Raw genomic sequence first — 19,334 nt, forward strand, 5'->3', positions numbered from 1 at the left:
CCTGTGGGCCTGGGTCCCCGGGCCGCCCGCCACCCCTGCCCCTGCCAGCGGGGGGCGCAGTCCCAGGTGTTGTCACCGTCGACCCCGGCCCTCTGCCTCCCCCAGCTCTGCCCGCTCAGCCCCGGACAGTGGCCGTGGCCTCCTGTACCCCTCCCCCCATGCGCACAGCGATAGGCTTTCCGGTCCACACTCCCCTGTGCCCCCACGGCAGCACCGCCTGTGCCTTCGGGCCCCTTTGCTTACAGGAGCCCCTGATGCCCGTTCTCCCTGCCCGTCTCTCACCTGAACCAGGCCCAAAGAGGACGTCAACGCAGGGGACCCCAGGCAGTACCCCCACCCCGCGCTGGGGTCCGTGTGCCCAGGTCAGGGGTGCCAAGCTGTGACAGTGCACTCTGGGGGAGGGCGTGACAGCAGGCTGTGGGGGATGGGGCAGGCTCCCTGAGGTCCTGACCTCTGAGCTTGTTCTCAGGGATGACCCGGAGAGTAGGCCTGGAGCCCTATGCAAGGAGGGGCCACAGTGCCTTCCAGAAAGCAGAGGTGTCCAGTGTGTCTGGGGTCCTGGCTGGCGTGGGGGCCCCTGACAGACTTCCCCACGAGGAGACAGGGGCACTGCAGCAGGCTAGTGGAGAACTTGATCAAACATGCTGTTTTCAAAACAGCTGGGGGCGTGGGGTCCAGGGGCCCCACCGGGGAGCCGTACGTCAGGGTGGGGACCCAGCCTGCATCTGGGGGCGAGAGAGGGGTCGGCTCAGCTGAGGCAGGGTCCCTTGGTGACGGTGGTCGCTGGCCGGGTGAGGGTCCCCAGGGAGGGAAGGGGTCTGTGCGGACGGTGGGGAGCAGGCTGTGGGGCCTTCCTGACCCCAGGAGCCCTCGCTGAGGGAGGTGGGAAGAGCCCGCCAGCCAAACCGCCTCCATGTGTCCGACAATGCTCCCCACCACCGGTGACTCTCCACCCAGGCCTCCGGCTCTGCACACGGATCTGCACCCAGCCTTTGTGCCACTCCTTGGCCTGACCCTGTCCCCGAGTCTGGGGCCCATGTGGGCTGTGGTGTGCGCTTTCCCTGGGGAAGACGTGACGACTGCCGGAGGCCCGAGTGGGGGCTGAGTGGGGACGCCTGAGGCGGTGTTTGTTGGAAGGTGCTGTGGGGCCTGGTAAGGCGGCCCCTACTTTGGACCCTGCCCTGCCCAGGCCTTCTCAGAGGTTGGGACCACCTCCCCTGCCCTTCATCCGCTTGCACCCGAGTCAGCCCCTGCTCAGGAGGGGACTGCACTCTGGCCTTCACGATGCGTCCTCGGGCCTGGGTGTGCCCTGAGCGGAGCGCCCACGGTGGGGCCTCGGGAGGGTGCTTGTGCGCACGCGCTGGGAGCCTGTTTGCCTGTCCCTCGTCACGTGTGCGCTGGGCTGTGCCCCCGCCGACGCCGTGAGGGGGCGCGTCTCAGCAGAGCCAGCTGACGGGCACCGCATGCACAGTGCTGGGGCCTGCGTGCGCCTGCTGTGGACAGTGGGCACAGGAGGAGCCCAGAGGGTAGGGGTGGGGGTGTCCGGGGCCGGCACACTGGGCGAGCAGGGAGCACGGTGCGGAGAGCGTCCCTCAGGCTTGCCCCGGACCCTGAGGTCCTCTCCTCTCGGGCGCCCCCACCCCTGGCCGAGCACCTTGCTGGCCTCCGCGGCCCCAGGCTGGAACTTGCCCGCTGCTCCCCAGGCAGCAGACACGTGGACAGCTTTTCTTTTCAAACCTACTTTTGTGGTGTGTGTGTCTGTCTCCCCATTACCACTGCTTTTCATTTAAAATGTTATCTCCCCCCACCCGTTCTTCCGTGCCCCCCCGGGGGGGCGAGGGGGCCCAGCCCTCACCCTGGTGTAGTCAAGGTTATGGTGATAAATCCTGGGGCATTGTCACTTCTATTCGGAGTAAATTGGCTGGCCGCTTTCGGGCTGAAGGAAAGATAATTTGCTGTAGTATTTCAAATGGATTAGAAATGGATTTGAAGGGAAAGTTCATGCCTCCCATTACAAAGGCGAGAAAGAGGACTATCTTAAGGCACGGTTCCCTCCCTGGCCTTCATTATCCACGCTTAATACCTTTCCTATTTTCCAGCGTTAATGAAATTTCCTGGCGGCGTGGGCCTGCCGGACGGATGGGAGAAGCCTTTAGATCTGAGGCTCCTGTTGTAGAAAAGGAATTACAGGGCCCTTGCCGCGAGGGCAGGCGCGTTCTCCGGGTCCTTGGCCCCGCTATTATCTCATTAATTTTATCCCTCTTCTCAATACACTTGGTTTCCAAAGGCTGTTCTCTCCATTAGGGTAACAATTTACTGGAGAGCCGTGACACCCACGGCACTGAAAAGCTACGTGGCAGCCCCCTGCCCACCTGGTGCCTGCCTGGCCACAGGTCCCAAGTCAGCGAGTGCAGCCAGCGGGGGTGAGGGAAGGGCCGAGGGGGTCCCGTGCAGCTGCGGGCTGGGCGCACTGTGTGCAGGCAGGTGGGTCCTTCGTAGCCCAGGCCAGCCCTCCCCGGGTCCTGTGGCTGCGTCCACCTCCTCCCAACAGCCCTGGGGCACCATGGGGCCCCTGCCTGTGCCCCTGGAGACTGCGGGCCCCGGGACTGTTGGCCGGGGGCAGCCCTGAACCCCGGGCCATGCGCCCGGCTGTGCGTAGACCATCCACACTGAGCCAGGGCGTAAGGCAAGAGCTGCCGGACACCCCCCCCCCACCCAGGTGGCCCATGACAGTCCTGTAGTTGCCATTCAGACCCAGGGGCAGGGGGTTTTGGGGGGGGAGGGGACAGCTCTCTCAGTCATGTTGGTCCGGGAGAGAGAGTGTGGGAAGAATCGGCAGCGTGTGAGATCTGCCTTCTAGCCAAGAAAACAAACCATGAGAAGCTCTTCTCCCAAGGAAGGTGTTGTGTGGGTCTGGCCCTACCTACTGCCTCGCCAGGGACCCAGGAGGGCATCCCTGGGCCCTGCTCTCAGGGGGAGCTGTTAATCCCCAGTTTGAGGCTCTTCTGCGCACAGAGCTGTGGGATGGGCCTGGATGGGCCCACCCTCAGGGCCGGAACACAGTCTTATCCTGAAGCTTCTAGGTTCTTCTGAACCGAGAGCCTGCCAGCCTCCACCTCTGCAGGTCTGGGCCTGGCCACTTCTTTCTGTTGCTTCACCTGTGTGGCTGCCCCGAGGAGTGGTTGGCTGTCCCTGTCTGGCCTCGGCCAGGGGCACATGCCCTCAGGTGAGCTTCCTCACCTTTCAAAGGGCTGGGTTTCTGGGGCATCCGGCGGGAGGTGGGGGGGTGGTCCTGAGATGCTGGGCCCAGGTAGGGAGGTGGGGTGCACGTCTGCTTGCCCACATGACCCTCATGTTTTGTGGCATCCTGTGGTGTGGATGGGGTGTGGGTAGGGTGGCGGCGCAGGAGAGGAGGGTCTGTGCCCCCAGGGAGGAGGCAGCTGAGAGCGGTGTCCTTATTCCTGTAGCCGCAGCTGCGCTACCTCGCCGCAGCGCCCGCTGGGCCATCTGGGGCCTGGCCCTGAGGGATGAGTGTGCCGCGGGCACGGGCTGGGCTTCCTGCCAGCGCACTCACCCACCAGCGCTGCAGAGTGGAGGCTCCCAGCTGCCCCTCGCCCAAGTGGGCATCTGAAAGGGCAGCTGCCTTGTCGGTGGTGAGACCGCTGAGGATTCGGGGCACCGTGGGGCTGGGAGCCAGGGCTGTCGGGAGGCGCATTGGCCTCCAGCTGAGCCCCCTGTGGTGGCCACCTGCCCTGGGCTCAGCTCTCAGTGGTGGGGTTAGGGCTCGGGCCAAGCTGTGCCCCATGGACAACGAACACAACAGCGCCTGCGGAGGGTCCAGAGCCGCCTCCGAGCTCACAGGACACCCCTGCCCGGCCTCACCCGCATCATGCCTCAGCCCGGCCTCGGAGCCAGCCAGGGGGACAAGGCAGGTGCTCACTGGACACGTCGAGACCAGGGGGGTAGGGCTGGGCCAGGGTCTGAGGAAAGCCTGGAGGTCTGTCTGCTCCCCCACAGGACACCCACCCTCTGTGCCCTCTTCCTGCCGAGATGTGCCCTGTGCAGGGACGGCTGGGCCTGGAGGGCACGCACGGCACAAGCCAGGCCGGCCAGGGCCCCTTGGCAGGACTTTTTCCCAAGATTGATGTCTATGAGCTTGAATTTTAATTAAGGGAAACTGGGTTAAGTGCCATCAGGCTGTGGTGTCCTCGGCGCTCCCTGCCGGGCCTGGCCTTACACGGAGGCTGTGGGTGTCCTGAGCTCAGCTCGCTTGCACACAGCATTCGTCTCACGTGTCCTCAGAGGCTTTGCACTGGCAAGAATCACCCCAAGTTGCAGAGAGACCCAGGGAGCCGCGGGGCCACGTGGTGAGGGTGGCATCCGTGCCCGAGAGCAGAGCTGCTCAGGCCCTGGCCTTGGTGCCGCCGTCCCCTCCGCCCGCCCACGAGCTCGGAGCCCCCAAGGCCTGCCCTGCCCTCACCAGAAAGTGGGCTGCGGGGCCATGGGGTGAGCGGCGTGAGGACGTTGGGGAACCCCAAGGGAAGGTGCCAGGTGCCCGCTGCTGGTGGTGGCATCCGCAGCGGGGACTGTCCTCACGCCCTGTCCTGCTGCCGGGGGCGCCGGCACTCACAGCCCCAGATTTGCCAGCGGGGCGCAGTGCGGATGCTCGGTGGTAATAACATTATGAGCAGAGTCTGAGCTAATATGGAATTAAGGTCAATTTGCATAAACAAATTGCTGCTGAAATGTGTCCTGAGGGGGAAAGGCCCCACGCCCTTCTGGAGTCATGAAGCTGGCCAGTCTCCGTGCGGGGGCTTGGGGGGGAGGCCCTCCTCCCCTCACTTGGGTGGCAGCCCGCCTGTGTGACACCTAGGGTGGGGGGGAGCAGGTGGGCCAGAACAGCCTGGGGGCCTCTGGCTGCTGCCCACCGCGGCTGTGGCATCTGCAGGGGGGTGTCTCTCTAAGTGGGGGCGTCCAGGGCCTCCTCCCAGCCCACTCTGCCCTTGGCTTCCCCAGGGGGTGCCGGTGTCTGGCAGGACAGGGCCCAGGACCCAGCACCCTGTGGGAAGAGAGTGTGGAGGGAGGGAGTGGGCTGGCGGCCACCAGTGCCATCCAGGCCCAGGTCTGCCTTCCCTGCCCGCTCTCGGTGAGTCCCCCAGGCTGTCTAGACCCTGTCCCGCATCTCCAGTCTTTCCTGCAAACAGCCTGCCTGCGTGGGGGTCTGTGAGGGTCTCGATGCTGGACGGGAGGGCTCTCCCGTGGTGGACAGACGGGAGGGGCAGCACTAGCTGGAGCCCGCTGGCCCCCGGGCATCTGCTGTCCCGAAGGCCAGGGTGGCGTGCGCTGCAGCAGCATCTGGGGGAAGATGTTCCCGGGCAGTGGTGACGGCCACCAGCCTTGGTGTGGACCCCAGGAGCCTTCCCTTGTGGTAGGACTCCCTCAAGAGACCCTGTCAGAAAGCCAGGGCCTGGACAGTCACGTCCAGCGGTGTACATGTTGGAGGGGGAGACTTGTCCCCTACCTGTGCCCTTCCCGCCTGGCTACTGGGGTCAGGGAGGGTGGGTGACAGACTACAGGCACGTGGGGCTGGACTGACCGGGCATTTCTCTGTCTCTGAAGGTCTCTGGTGCTGAATCGCCTGCGCCCCGCAGCCGGGGGTGGGAGAGCACAGCCCAGCCCCCCTCGGTGGCGGAACAGAGGCTACTGCTGCATCGGAGGCGTCCTTTACAGGGTGTCGGCCAACAAGCTGTCTAAGACCTCCGGCCGGCCTGGCGGCGACGGCGCCACCAGGCCCCTCGTGCGCACAGGTGAGGCTCCTCAGAGGTGGGGGCTGGGCAGCCTTTGGGCCCGGCGGCCGCTGCCGCTCGCCTGTGACCAGAGGCCGGCGGGCCTGCTGCCCCCAGGGAGCCCATCCGTGTGAGTGCTTCCCAAATGCACCACGTCCCAGGCCCAGAATTCTTCTTACCCTTCAGTGCTTGCAGCGTCCCTGTAGCCAGGGCAGCCTGGGTACGGGTAGGGAGGCCTGGCAGCCCCCGCGGCCCCTGGGGAGAGCCCCCGCGTGCGCTGCCTCTTGCTCGGCCGAGTGGGCCCTGATTTTCCACGTTTTGCTCCTGGACAAAGGAGATGAGCCAGGTATGGTGAACACGGCCCTGGCGGGCGAGCACCTGGGGCCGCGGCGCCNTGGCAATGCCTCCCCGCTGTGTCTGGAGGCAGCCGCCGCCACCACGCCCGCCCCTGCGGCCTGGGGAAACAGGCCGAGGAGAAGGAAATGCTTTGGATTCGCTTATTATATAAATTAACTAGAAAATATTTTGGTTTCAGTCCAATTTACCCCCATCCTTTTCTGTCAAGAAAAAAAGGGTGAGGCTACAGGCAGGGGAGGGCGTGCAGAGACCCAGCTGCTCCCAGCGCCCGCCCCGGCCCCCACAAGAGGCCCGGCCCCAAGGCGAGGCGGGCCCTGGGGCCAGCTGCAGGTTGGGGGCCCTTCCCAGAAGCCCTGCCCGGCTGTGTCCCCAGGAACCAGTACGGGGGAGCAAGGGGGTGTGAGGCATGGGTGCCTAGCTGCCTTCTTCCAGGCGAGGTGCACTGGGCTGCCCAGGAGAGGCACTGGGGGCCCGAAGGCCAGGTCTCTGTGCCTCGGTTTCCCCATTCCTTTCTCAAGGGATTGGGCTCTGTGATCTGAGGGCCTTTCCACCTTGGCCTCTGCTCACTCAGTGGAGGAGCAGGTACAGAGCATTGGCTGGGCCTCCTGTCGGGGACTCGGGCCCCAAGGGCATGCCACTGAGGGTGAGCGGACAGCCCCCCTCCTCTCCCGGCTGGCCCCTGGCATCCGTGCTTGTGGTCTGTGAGGTCCCACAGGCAGCTGTCGGTCCTTCCCAGGGCTGTTGCTAGCCAGGCTGCTGTGTGGGATGGACGGAGCCACAGAGCGCTGCTGGGCAGCCCCTCCGCAGAGTGATTTCCTGGCTGGTCCTGAGCGATGGGGCCTGTTCTGCTGATGCTTCCTCCGCACCCCCACCTCCTGTCAGCCCGGCGATGGCGGGGCCTGCTTGTTCACACCAGGCATGAGGGACCCCTCCCCGGCCTGGCCACATATCATTGGCCGTCCTGGCATTCATACTGTCCACAGCAGGGACCCAGATGTGGATTGTGGTTTGGGGCCACTATGGCCCTCACCGGGACCCTATTGCCCATGTGCCTGAGGCTGCGTGTGGGCCGTTCCACGTGGACCCTGACCTCAGGTGGGCTGGATGGGCCTTTGGGGTGGGGCCCCTCAGGGTGGGAGGAGAGGCACCTGGAGGTGGAGAGGAAGAGGCGGATCTGAACCACATGTCCGCTGCTGAGGGAGGGAACGAAGAGGGGAGCCAGAGCTCCTGGCAGACCCTGGGCCACTGCCATTGCCACCTTGGGGTGGTGGAAGGGGCTGCGGGGCACTCCCCCCTCCCTGGCATAGGCTGCACCACGCCTGAGCAGACAGCTGGCTGTGGAGGACGCCTCGCCAAGCCCACTCCCCTGCAGGTGCTGTCCCGCACGGCACCCACTCTCCCCGGGACGCAGAGTGCGAAGGAGTTATAGCCCCGCTGCGCTGCGCCCAGGGTCCTGGCCTCCTGGCCTCAGGCCATGAGGAGAGAACAGAAGCCTCCAGGCATAGGCGGGTCCCAGGAGGGGCAGGAGGTGGAATTTGGAACGCAGACCTTTTTGGGCTGCTTGTCCCAGGTGTGAGGCAGAGCTGACGCCAGAGCCCACCAAGGACCCCCCCACCCCGCCACCTCTGGCTGCCAGGCCCCCCGACCCCTTAACGTGGGGAAGGTAGGCTGCCTCAGGAGTGCCCACTGGCCAGCAGCCTGCTTAGACGAATAATAATTAAAGAAATAAATTCTCTCCTTTCCTGTCAGCAGAACTCTGACTTCGGCAGAAAAGTAGAGCCCTCCTCCCCTCCTGACTCTGGCTTCTCCTGGCTGCTGGGCCTCTCTGGGACAGTCCTGGCCCCTGGTTGGGGTCCCCGAGCCATGTGGAAGGGGAGGGCACCCTCCTCCTCCTGAACCTGGTGACCATGGACTTCCCTCCCGGGTCTCAGGCCTGCCCACCCCACCAGAAGGACCCAGCCCCGGGACCTGGGCGCACCGGGCCGTTCGCTGTGGCTCGTGCCCTGCCAAGCCTGGCATATGTCTCGGACCCAGGAGCCTGCTGGGCCCTGCCGGGGAGCAGAAGCCCCGAGGGTGTCTGCCGGAGCCACCTCACCAGCCTAGGCTGCGGGGCCGGCCCGCGGCAGCCCGAGTGAGGCCGACTTGTGGTAGGCTCCCTGCCCCTTTTCGGCCACCGCATAGCCCTGGGCAGGTCATCCCGTCATCCTTGACCTGCTGACCCCGCCCTGTGTGCTGAGAAGTCACACAGAGTGACACCAGAGGGCGCAAGAGAGGGCGGGAGCCACGCTCCCAAGGCCCCACCCTGTTGCCTGCGTCCCTTCCAGATGCCTCTTTCTGGGGCTCCCTCTGCCGAGGGCCGTGATTTCCCGGAACGGCCAGGGCGCCGTGGGGCTGCGGAAGCAGGCTGTGCAGTGCAGCGGCTCCCTCGCACCCCAGAACCTCCCGCTCACGCCCCGCTCCGGCTCCCCGGCCCTTGAAGGGTGAGGCGCTGCCTGGCGGGGNCTCTCGGGAAGGCTGGGCGCCGCTTGCTCCACGGCTGCTGGGCTGCCGAGGGTTTTCAGCTGAACTGTGTCGCGCGCTCGGCACCTCGCGGCCCCTTTCCCAGCAGCTACTTTATGTGCATGTTTTAGCGCTGCTCAGGGTTTGAACGTGCCTCCCACTGTGAGCCCCACACTGGCATTTTTTTAAAGAGCAAACCGCGGGGAGGGGAGTAAACCTGTCCCTGCCCCGCCCTGCACCCTCAGACACCAGGCCTGACAGGCAGACACATGTTGACAGTGGTCCCTGGCAGGAGCAGATGGCGCCACAGCGGCACCGGCAGCCTGGGTGACAGCCCGGGAAGCCACGCTCACCAGCAGCTATCAGATTGCACTGCGTCGTCTCTGTGGCTGGCAGGTGTAAGGGGACCACGTGCCACCTGGACCGGCCTCTAGTGTGTACCCTAGGATTGGTGTCCCCAGCTGGGAACCAGGACTCCGTTGTGGCCTGGGGCTGCCCAGCTCCTCTCCACCCCACTCCTATCTCCGCCAGCCACATGGGCCTCCGTGCACAGCACTTCCTTCTCATCAGGGGTCTCACTGCTCAGCCCCAGAGCCACACCTCTCCAGCTTGAGGAGACGGAGGCTCAGAGAGGGGCTGACACTGGCCAGGGGACAGCGGCACGGAGAGGGTGCATGGTGTGTCCACGTGGAGTGCCCGCGTGGCGTGTCGGCGGAGCAGTTAGGGCTTGGCAGCAGGCTAGATGTGGAAGGGGGTGCCTGGCAGTTCAGCCTGGGGGCTGCACATGGTGTCAGAATGCTTGTGTGACCAGGTCTGGAACTCGGGAGACGACTGAGCTGAGCGGGTCCTGGCGCGAGTCGTCCGGGGAGGCCCAGGGAAGTCCTTCCGGGTGGCTGAGGGCCACATGCCCAGGCCTCCCCTGCACCTCTGATGAGGCGGCTCAGGGCCAGGCAGCTTGGGGACATCCCTTTTTAAGCCTGGAATGCTTTGTCACTGCCTCAGGTCCCTAGAATTTCTGAGTGATGTCACTTCTGCCTCTCACCACCGGATCCGTTTCAGCAGCTGCCTGTGGGAAATGGAATCTGGTCTGGGAAGGCTCATATGTGTATTTGAGGGACATCTGAGCGGTCGTGGGCCGGGCGGGTGGGGACCTTGTCCCCAAAAGGGAAGCAGGGGGCTGTGTGTTAGTCTGCACTCCTGCCCCTCGTCCCCTGCCACCCTGGTTGTGAGCACCGTCACCTGCTCCTTTCTCGTCACCACTGTTTACTTCATGAGCCAGCTCCCCTTTGGACCATAGTCCATGACCTCAGGGAGGACTTGATTGGTCTTTGTGCTTATGGTTTTGGGGAGTAGGCCCCCGCCGTGGCCCTCATGGGCCAGATGTGCTTGGCCTGTGTAGGCCCGGATCGCCACACCCTGGGAGTGAGGACGTCAGGCTTTGTGGCTCTATACTCACCAGTATATTTTTATTTAACCCTTTAAATACATAAAAATCATTAGTGGCCAGGCGGCGTTCCTGGACCCCACTCAGGTCCCCTATCCCCGGGCCCTGCTCCAGGCAGAGGAAGGTGGCAGGGAGGCGCCCCGCACCTAGGCTTTCCTGGGACCACGTGCCTTGAGGCGAGGCCGCAGGCCAGCAGCCTAGAGCTGTGCTGCCAGATATGGTCCTTGTACAGGCCGCTCCCCTGCACGGCGTGGGTGTCGGTCGCACAGTGTCCTGAGGGGCAGGCAGTGTCCGTTGGGGGTCAGCAGTGCCTGCGCCGAGAGCGGGCCGGGGCGGGGGCGCTGCATCCCGCAGGCCAGTGGGGGGCGGGAGAGAGGGGGGCCCGCGGGCCTGGGTGACCCCACCTTGTTCCCCACAGGCCGGGTGGACCCTCCCAGCAGCTGCAGCCGCTCCCTGGCCAGGTACGTCCCTTGGGGTTTTATGGGGCTCACAGGGCGGGGGCGAGGGCCCCCGGGGGCTCACGCACCGCCGCCCCTGCCCACAGCCGGGCCGTGCAGCGAAGCTTGGCCGTCGTCCGGCAGGCGAGGCAGCGGCGGCGGAAGCAGCAGGAGTACTGCATGTACTACAACCGCTTCGGCAGATGCAACCGTGGCGAGCGCTGCCCCTACATCCACGACCCCGACAAGGTGGCCGTGTGCACCAGGTGGGCCTCTGGGGCGAGGGCCGCGGGGGCGCAGGGGTCCCTGCCCCGGCCGCGCCTGCCCCTCTGAGCCTGTACTCTGCATCCGCACAGGTTTCTCCGGGGCACGTGCAAGAAGACAGACGGGACGTGCCCCTTCTCCCACCACGTGTCCAAGGAGAAGGTGAGCCTCCCCCTCCCCCGCGGGCACTGCGTGGCGGTTCTCGGCTCCGGAGCCGGCTGTGTGGCCACCCCTGCCACGGGCCCAGGAGCTGCGGCCCCCAGGCTGGGGTCCGGCCCCAGGGTGGGCGCCAGGCAGCAGGCTGAGGCGGGCTGTGCCGGAAGGGCCCAGGAGGGCAGGAGGGTGCGCTGCTGGGCCTCGGCCTTGTCAAGCACGGGGGACCCCCACACACGGCCCCCTGCTCTGGGGCCGCAGCGGGGTTAGGAGAGGCGGGGGCGGGTGGAGGCTGCTGCCGCTACAACAGCTTTTCCTCTTGAGGAACTTGGAGAGAATCAGCATTTTTCTCCCTAATAGAGCTTCGAAACTCTGTTGTGAGCAATTTGGAAATTCACGTCGAGTTTCAGGTTCATTAGCTCCGGCTCCGAAGCTGGTGCACGTTCCGAGCTGTCTGATGTGGGCGCCCGCGCTGGCGCCCTGAATTAATGTTATTGTTATTTGTGTGGACGTGGCGGGTGCAAACAAGGTTAATTGAAATGAGGATGCAGCTTCCTCTCGGTAACGGCCGTGCTGACAGCTAGGAGGGGCTCCGTTTGCTGTAAGAGTTGGCTTTATTATCCCTTTTTATTAGAGCTAATTTGGGCTCTATATCAAAAGCCACATTAAGGGAATTGTCTGCAGCCGCACCACTGCCAGCCCCGAACGGGCCGGCCCTTCTCCCCCGTGTGCTGCAGTTAAAAGACAATTAAAAATAAACTCTTGCACGTTAAATCACCCTTTGTTTCTTCGCTTTCTCCCTCATTCCCTCGCTGGCCTCCCCTCTGCCCCAACCGAGGCTCCCGTGTGGCGCCCCTGGCAGGCTGGCCGGAGCTCTGTGCCGAGGTGGAGACCCGCTGGGGGCTGCGGTGGGGTTCGTGTGGGGCAGGTCTGACAGACGAGAGGAGAGCTCCCAGAGAGAGCCCCCCACCCCCGCCAGGGCCAGCAGGCCTGGCGAGGGGGGCGACCCCCAGCGGGTGACCAGACAGCCCAGCAGGTTGCCCCCAGAGGGGCCCCGGAGAAAGTGGGCTGCCTCTCTCCCTCCCAGCCTGGGGCCAGGGACTGCTGGGCTATACAGCTCTGCTCATTTGGCCTGCTCCATGCCCCGCTCCCGCCCCGGGTCCCCCCTGGGCCCACCTGCTGCTGGAGCCAGGCCCCCCTGCCAGGCCTGCACAGCGCCAGCCTGAGGTCAGCACAGCCCAGGCTGCTCCAGGGCGCCTGCCTGCCTCCCTGGAGCCCATCCCCGGGCTTCCCTGGGTGTGGCCAGGCCTGCAGCCCACAGACGCCACCAGGTGCCCAGGCAGCTGGGAAATCTGAGCTTCCAGGCCCTGTAGGCCATTGCTGTACCTGGAGTCCCCGTGCTGTGTCCCCCTTACCCTCCAGCCCCTGGTCTTTCAGACACCAACCCCTCTTGGCCTATCCCACTGCACCCCGCTACCTGGAACCCGGGCCCATCTCAGAGCAGGTGATGGGCTCAGGTGACAGCACATCCGGGGCCAGCCCTGCCTGGATGTCTTCACCGTATGCTGCCTGGGTGGCCTTGCCTCCTGGGGAAGCCAGGGGTCTGTCTGCCTTTGGGGTTGGCAGCCCCCACCCCCACCCCAGCAGGGCCTCAGGCGCTGGCCAGCACTGCATATCCGTTTCTCCCTTGAGGGTGTGGGTCTCTGGCCACAGTCCCCGCACAGCTCATGCCTGGCCGTGGAGCCCCAAGGGGTCCTTCAGGCTCAGCTGCCTTACCTGTAGACAGGGGCAGGTGCCTGACGGAGGGAGGGGGGTGCTGGACAGGGGCTGTGGTCGTACCCAGCAGATGGGGCCTGCGGGTCCTCACCCCCCACGCCTTCGCCCCCACAGATGCCCGTGTGCTCGTACTTTCTGAAGGGGATTTGCAGCAACAGCAACTGTCCGTACAGCCACGTCTACGTGTCTCGGAAGGCGGAGGTCTGCACGGACTTTCTCAAAGGCTACTGCCCACTGGGCGCGAAGGTGAGGGGCACGGGTGGGTGGTGGGCAGTCCCCAGCCCCCAGAGGTGGGCCAGCCATGCTCCTCAGTGCCTTTCCTGGAGTTTACGTAAGCCCAGGGTGGTGTGGGGGGAATCAGGGGATGGGGTCACAAGGAACACCTGCCGACTGGCGACTACTTAGCCAGCTGCTCACGGGCACGTTGCCGCCGCCTGCTGCCCTCACCTGTGGGTGAGAGGCCGCTGTGCTGGGGCTTCCCGGCAGCTGAGCACCCCAGCTCCGGCCCGCTCTCCGGGGGGGGGTTGCTCTGTGGCCCCTGCTTGTGCCTGCGGCGTGGGCCTGCCGCGGCAGCGGTGCCCTGGGCCGGGAACCCCAGGACTGGTCTCTTCAGGCCCTGGTCCCCCAAGAGGGAGCCTCCTGGCCAGCACTGGGACCTGTAGTCTGGACTGGGGGGACCGGAGCTGGGGCTTCCCAGGGACCCCCAGCGGGCAGGGCAGCAGGGTGGGCGGGGCAAAGGGAGCACGCGGCCGTGCCCCTTCCTTCCCTGCGTCCTCTCCCTCCTGCCTCAAGGCCGGGGCCCAGGCCGGCCCGGCTGGCAGACCTGGGGACCTGACCCGCCACAGCTGGCAGGTCACCTTGAAGGCGGCTCAGAGCCTTGGCGGAGAGGCCCCGCTGGGAGCGGCTCAGACCAGGGCCAGGTGGGCTGGGGTGCGGTGGCAGGACCCCACGGAGGCTGTGCGTGATTATTGTAAGATATTCCAATTTAAATGAAAATATCAAAGTGATATTTAAGTTCTGCTTCTATTAGTGGAAGTGCTTACTGCGTCCCTTTCGGCGTGTCGGCGCTGTGTGGCTGCTACATGATGGATAGCAGCTTGTAATTATATATGGGGGAAAGCGCTGAGCAGGCCGGATCCGGCGGGAGGAGAGGCAGCAGCCTGGGCCGGTGAGGGTTAATTTTATTCTCTAAATAATATAAAAAGTGCTGAGTCGTCGCCTTGTGCCTGAAGTACAAGTCCTCAAATGGGCCCCAGAGAGTTTATAATATTCCACTGAATCAAGTGAAATTGTTAACCTTGCTTCATAAAGCCATGGCTTGTTAAAGAGGCGCGCTCCCTTTTCTTGTGAATAATTTAGGCCAGGAGTAAATCTCTGCTCCCTTCCCTTTTCAGGGGCCACACCCGGCAGCCCAGAGGTGGCCCTTCACGATCCCCTCCCCCGCCCGCACGCCCAGCCCTTGGCCTGTTCCCTGACCTGCGCTCAGGACGCACTGGCACTGGCCGGACGACATGGCGTCACAGCGGCTGTCTCTCCGCAGTCCCAGGGGTGGGCGCCCCGCAGCCACTCGACCTGGCGCCATCTGAGCCCCACTTGTCCCCTCCCTGGGTCACGCGTGTGTGTGCAGCAGAGCCCGGCCTGCGTGGGGCCCAGCCGAGCTGCTGGGGAACCCCCTCCACGCCCCCCCCCCCGATTCGCGCTGCCTCACAGAGGCTTTCGTGTTCTCTGGCTGCAGAGTCACACGCTGAGTTTGCGCGGCTGTCAGCTGGTGACTTTGCGGGGGGTCAGGGTGTCGTTGCTTAGGCTGAAATCTGGTGTGTATGGGACATTCTTCCACCCTCCCCCTGCCCCTGTTCCGGGACCTCCCCACTCCCAGGGCCACAGGGCCCCTCCTCCTCGGTGCCGCTTTGAGGCCTGAGTGGGAGTGTGGGAGGCCTGAGGGAGGCCCTGGGGCAGGGACTCAGGCCCCGGAGGGGGAGGCCCCCCTTCCCCCAGGTCCCCGCCCCCACAAGCTGCTTCACCCTTCAGGGCCTCGGTTTAACCTGTTCAGTAAGATTGGGCTAATGAGGGTCCTGAGGGTCTGGGGGACTGTGGCGATTAAGGCTTCAGCTGCCCCCTTCTGAGCAGGCCTTGGGCAAGAGCAGCTGATGTTCAGTTGGCTGTGCTATGAGTAGGATCTCACGTGGTCTCCTTCCGTGCGGGGGTCCTGTCCCCGCACACCGCCTGTGAGACCCCTCCTCTCCCGTCTGCTTGGTGCCGCCAGTTTTAAAAAGCCCAGGTTTCTGTGCTGACAGCTCAGAGCCTGCTTTGGATTCTGTGTCTCCCTCTCTCGCTGCCCCCACCCCTCTCCTTCAAAAACAACATTAAAAAAATGTTTAAGCCCAGCTTCGGTGAGGCCCAGTGCCCATACCACCCGGTTCACCCACCGCAAATGCATGACCCTGCTTGCCGGAATCCAGGCTGAGCACGCACTTGTCCGTCACGCCAGCAGCCCCTGTGCTGTCCGCAGTCAGTCCCCCCCGGGCATTTCATGTATTGAAATCCTGCACGTAGACTTTGTTGTCTAGCCCCCCACCCATTTGTTTTAGAGAGAGAGCACAAGAAGGGGAGAGAGAGAGGAAGAGAGAGAATCTCAAGCAGGTCCCTTGCTCAGCACGGAGCCCAACTTGGGCTCCATCTCACGACCCTGGGATCCTCACCTCATGCTTACCTGACTGAGCCACCCATGTGCCCCCCACTTCTTTCTTTCACCGTATTTGGTTTTGTTTTTAAACTTTTTTTAAATATTTATTTATTTTGAAAGAGAGGGAGTGAGTGGAGAAGGGATACAGAGAGGGAGGAGATGGGGGGAGAGAGAATCCCAAGAAAGCTCCCTGCTGTCAGCGCAGAGCCCGATGTGGGGCTCAACCCCATGGCCCTGGGACCATGACTGAGCTGAAACTAAGAGTCAGACGCTCAACCGACCGTGCCCCCCAGGTGCTCCTCTTGTAACATGGTTTTGAGGGTCATCACGTTGGGGGCTAGATCAAGCCTGTGTTCTTCTCATGGCTGAAAGCTGCTCCACTGAGCTTGGGGACGGTGTTGTGGCATCCAGTGATCGGGGCGGACATCCTGCTGCGAACAGGTGCGCAGAGGCTCTCGGGTCTCTCGGGCAGACACCCTGGGGGACTGGCTGGGCCGCGTGACGGCTGCGGGTGGACTTCACCCTCTGACGCGGCCACGCCAGTCCAGTTCCCACCAGGAGCGGATGCGGGCTTCATTCTGTCACGTTCTTGCCACCACGTGTCCCTGTCTGTCCTGTGACTTCAGCCTTGCTGGTGGCGGGAGGTGGCTTCTCACTGCGGCGGTGTTTTCCCAGCGGCTCGTGATGCTGAGCCCTTTACGTGTTCGCTGGCCGCCCCTTCATCCGCCGTCCAACAGCTTTGTCGAGTAAGTCACCCAGCGTACAGTTCCCCTATTTAAGTTACATTGCAGTGGTTTTGGGTACCTTACATTATTAATTTTTTTGATCGTGGTAAGATAAATATAACAAAATTTGCCATTTCTGTCTGTATGATTCAGTGGCGTTAATTGCATTCACAATATCTTACAGCCGTCACCACTGTCTACTTCCAGACCTTCTCCCTCACTCCAGACAGAAGCCTTGAGCATTCAGGGATGACTCGGCATTGCCCCCTCAGCCTTGGGCACCGACCAAGCTACGGTTTTGTCTCTGTGAATTCGCCTGCTCCTGGGTATCGGATGTACGGAGTCTACAGTGTCTGGCTTCTTGCGCCCGCTGGTGTCAGCGTCCACGCGCGTCATGGTCTGTTGGTGCTTCACCCCTTTTCATGGCCGAGTCACATCCCATGTACGCTTGGGCCACACTCTGTCCGTTCATCTTGTGACGGACACTTGGGTTGTGGCTTTTGGATACTGGTGCTGGTGCTGCCACTGCCGTGAACGTTGCGATGTAACATCTGTGCGAGCGCCTGCCTTCCCTTCCTTGGGTGGCTGCCCAGGAGCGGGGCTGCCGGGCCGTAGGTGCTGGGTATTTAGCGTTCAGAGGAGCCACCAGACCGGCTTTTGTGAGGGCTGTGCCAGCACTTTACACGGGCTCTCGCCCCCTCCCACCCTCACCACGCCTTTGTTAGCCTCACCCGCTTTTTCTAAAAGCCCCCTTCGTGAGTATCTGCTTGTGGTTTCGGTTTGCTCTTCCCTGAAGACTCCTGACGTGGGCGCCGTGTCGTGAGCTTGCGGGTCATCGGTGCGTCTTTGCGGAGATGTCCGCACAGCTCCTTTGCCCGCCTGTGACTGGCACCGTTTGGGCGTGTTTTGCTGTTGTTACAGGACTTCTTTATATGTTCTGGGAATTAAGCCCTTGCCAGGATAGGATTTGTGACTGTCTTCTCCCATTCTGTCTTTTTACTCTCCTGACAGTGTACTTTGATGCACAAAAATTTTTCATTGACTAAGAACAGCATGTTTATTTTGTTCCTACTGCCTCTGTTTTTGGTGTCGTATCCAAGAAATACTTGTCAAACCTGGTGTCACTGAAGCATCCCCCCGTGCCGTTTTTTGTTTTTTAATAAGAGTTTAAGAGTTTTGGGGCACATGGGTGGCTCAGTCAGTTGAGTGTCCGACTTCGACTCAGGTTGTGATCTCGCGGTTCGTGGGTTTGAGCCCCATGTCGGGTTCTGTGCTGACAGCTCAGAGCCTGGAGCCTGTTTCAGATGCTGTGTCTCCCCCTTTCTCTCTGCCCCTTCCCCGCTCATGCTCCCTCGCTTGCTCACTCTGTCTCTTTGTATCAAAAATAAATAAAAACTATAAAAAAATTTTTTAAAAAGTTTAGTCCTGAAATTCAGGTTTTTGACCATTTGAGTCCATTTGTGCATATGCAGCATGAGCTGCGGGCCCAGCGTCAGCCTCTGCTGGCGGGTGGCCAGTGTGCTTAGCGCCGTCTGCTGAAAGGCTGCGCCTCCCCCGGGTTGAGTGGTCCTGGCACCTTTGTTGATACTCAGTTCACCATATGGGTGGTGGCTCGTTTCTGGGTGCTGTGTCCCAGTCCATTGGTCTCTGTGTCTGTCCTTAAGCAAGTATTTTTATTACTATAGCTTTATAATAAGTTTTGAAACCAGAAAATGTAAATTCCTCAATTTTGTTCTTTCCCAAGATTACTTTGACTACTTGGGGTCATTTGAGGTTCCATATGAATTTTAGGATAGACTTTTCTATTTGTTTTTTAAAGGCCTTTGTGGGATGCGTGGGGGGCCTAGTCAGTTGAATGCCCAACTTTGGTTCAGGTCATCCCACAATTCATGAGTTCAGCCCCATATTGGGCTCACTGCTCTCAGTGAAGAGCCCACTTCAGATCCTCTGTCCCCCTCTTTCTTTGCCCTTCCCCTGCTCACTCTCTCTCTCTCTCTCAAAGATAAATAAAACATTTAAAAATAAAAATAAATTTTATAAAAGGCCTTTGGGATTTTGGTAGGGATTGCATTGTACCTGTAGATCACTCTGGGTGGTATTGTCATCTTGACAATATGAAGTCTTCCAATCCATGAACATGGGATGTCTTTCCATTTATTTAGACCTTCATTAATTTCTTTCAGCAGTGCTTTGTAGTTTTTAGTGTATCTCTTGCCCCCTTGGTTAAATTTATTCCTAAGGATGTTACATTTTTTGATGTTACTATAAGTGGAATTGATTTTTTTTAATTTCCTTTTTTAGATTGTTCATTGTTAAGTGCGTAGTGATAAGTTGATTTTATTTGTGTGCTGATTTTATATTCCAGAATTTTGCAGAATGCATATATTAGCTCTTACAATTTTTTGTGGATTGTTAAGAGCGTTCTATACATAAGATCATGTCATCTAATTTTCTTCCTTTTAAATTTAGGATTNCAGGCTCCAGGCTCTGAGCTGGCAGTCAGCACAGAGCCCGACGCGGGGCTCGAACCCACGAACCGCGAGATCATGACCTAAGCGAAAGTCGGACGCTCAATCGACTAAGCCACCCAGGCACCCCAGGAGTGTGTGTATTTTTAAATATTTGTTTTGGGAGAGAGAAAGAGTGGGTGAGCAGGGGAGGGGCAGAGAGAAAAGGAGAGGGGGAGAGAGAGAAAGAGAGAGAGAGAGAGGGAGAGAGAATCCCAAGCAGGCTCTGTGCCATCAGCACAGAGCCCTATGAGGGGCTCAGTCCCATGAACCATGAGATCATGACTCAAGACAAAATCAAAAGTTGGACTCTGAACCAGCTGAGCCACCCAGGCGTCCCTATGTTTTTACTATTTATTTAGCCTAATTGCTCTGGCTGGAATTTCTAGTACTGTGTTAGATAAAAGTGAGAAAAGGGGGCGTCCTTGTCTTGTGCTTCATCTTAAAGGAAAAGCTTTCCATCTTTCAGCGTTGAGTATGATGGTAGCTGTGGGCTTTCATATGTGATTTTTATCCTGTTGAGGAGGTTCCTTTCTATTCCTGGTTTATTCGATGCTTTTACTATAAAAGGTGTTGAATCTTGTCAGATCTTTTTTGCATCAGTTGAGATGATTGTGTGGTTTTCTTCTTCCTTCATCCTACCAAAGTGGCCAATCAGTCCTATTGACCACCTCGAATCACAGTTACATTGGTTGATTTTTGT

The 19,334-nt window shown here is 61.4% G+C and overlaps 1 protein-coding gene across 1 annotated transcript in view; it reads left to right on the top strand.

Annotated features, from left to right (window-relative positions):
- ZC3H3 (zinc finger CCCH-type containing 3) overlaps nucleotides 1-19,334 on the top strand; it is an 85,229-nt gene that overhangs the window by 54,039 nt on the left and 11,856 nt on the right. Inside the window, 5 exon segments of the mRNA XM_077758249.1 lie at nucleotides 5,620-5,807; nucleotides 10,505-10,547; nucleotides 10,631-10,789; nucleotides 10,880-10,949; nucleotides 12,831-12,962. Coding sequence (XP_077614375.1) covers nucleotides 5,620-5,807; nucleotides 10,505-10,547; nucleotides 10,631-10,789; nucleotides 10,880-10,949; nucleotides 12,831-12,962 — 592 coding nt within the window.

The sequence above is a fragment of the Crocuta crocuta genome, unplaced genomic scaffold (genome assembly GCF_008692635.1).
Source record: "Crocuta crocuta isolate KB4526 unplaced genomic scaffold, BGI_CrCroc_1.0 scaffold327, whole genome shotgun sequence".
Classification (NCBI taxonomy): Eukaryota; Metazoa; Chordata; class Mammalia; order Carnivora; family Hyaenidae; genus Crocuta; species Crocuta crocuta.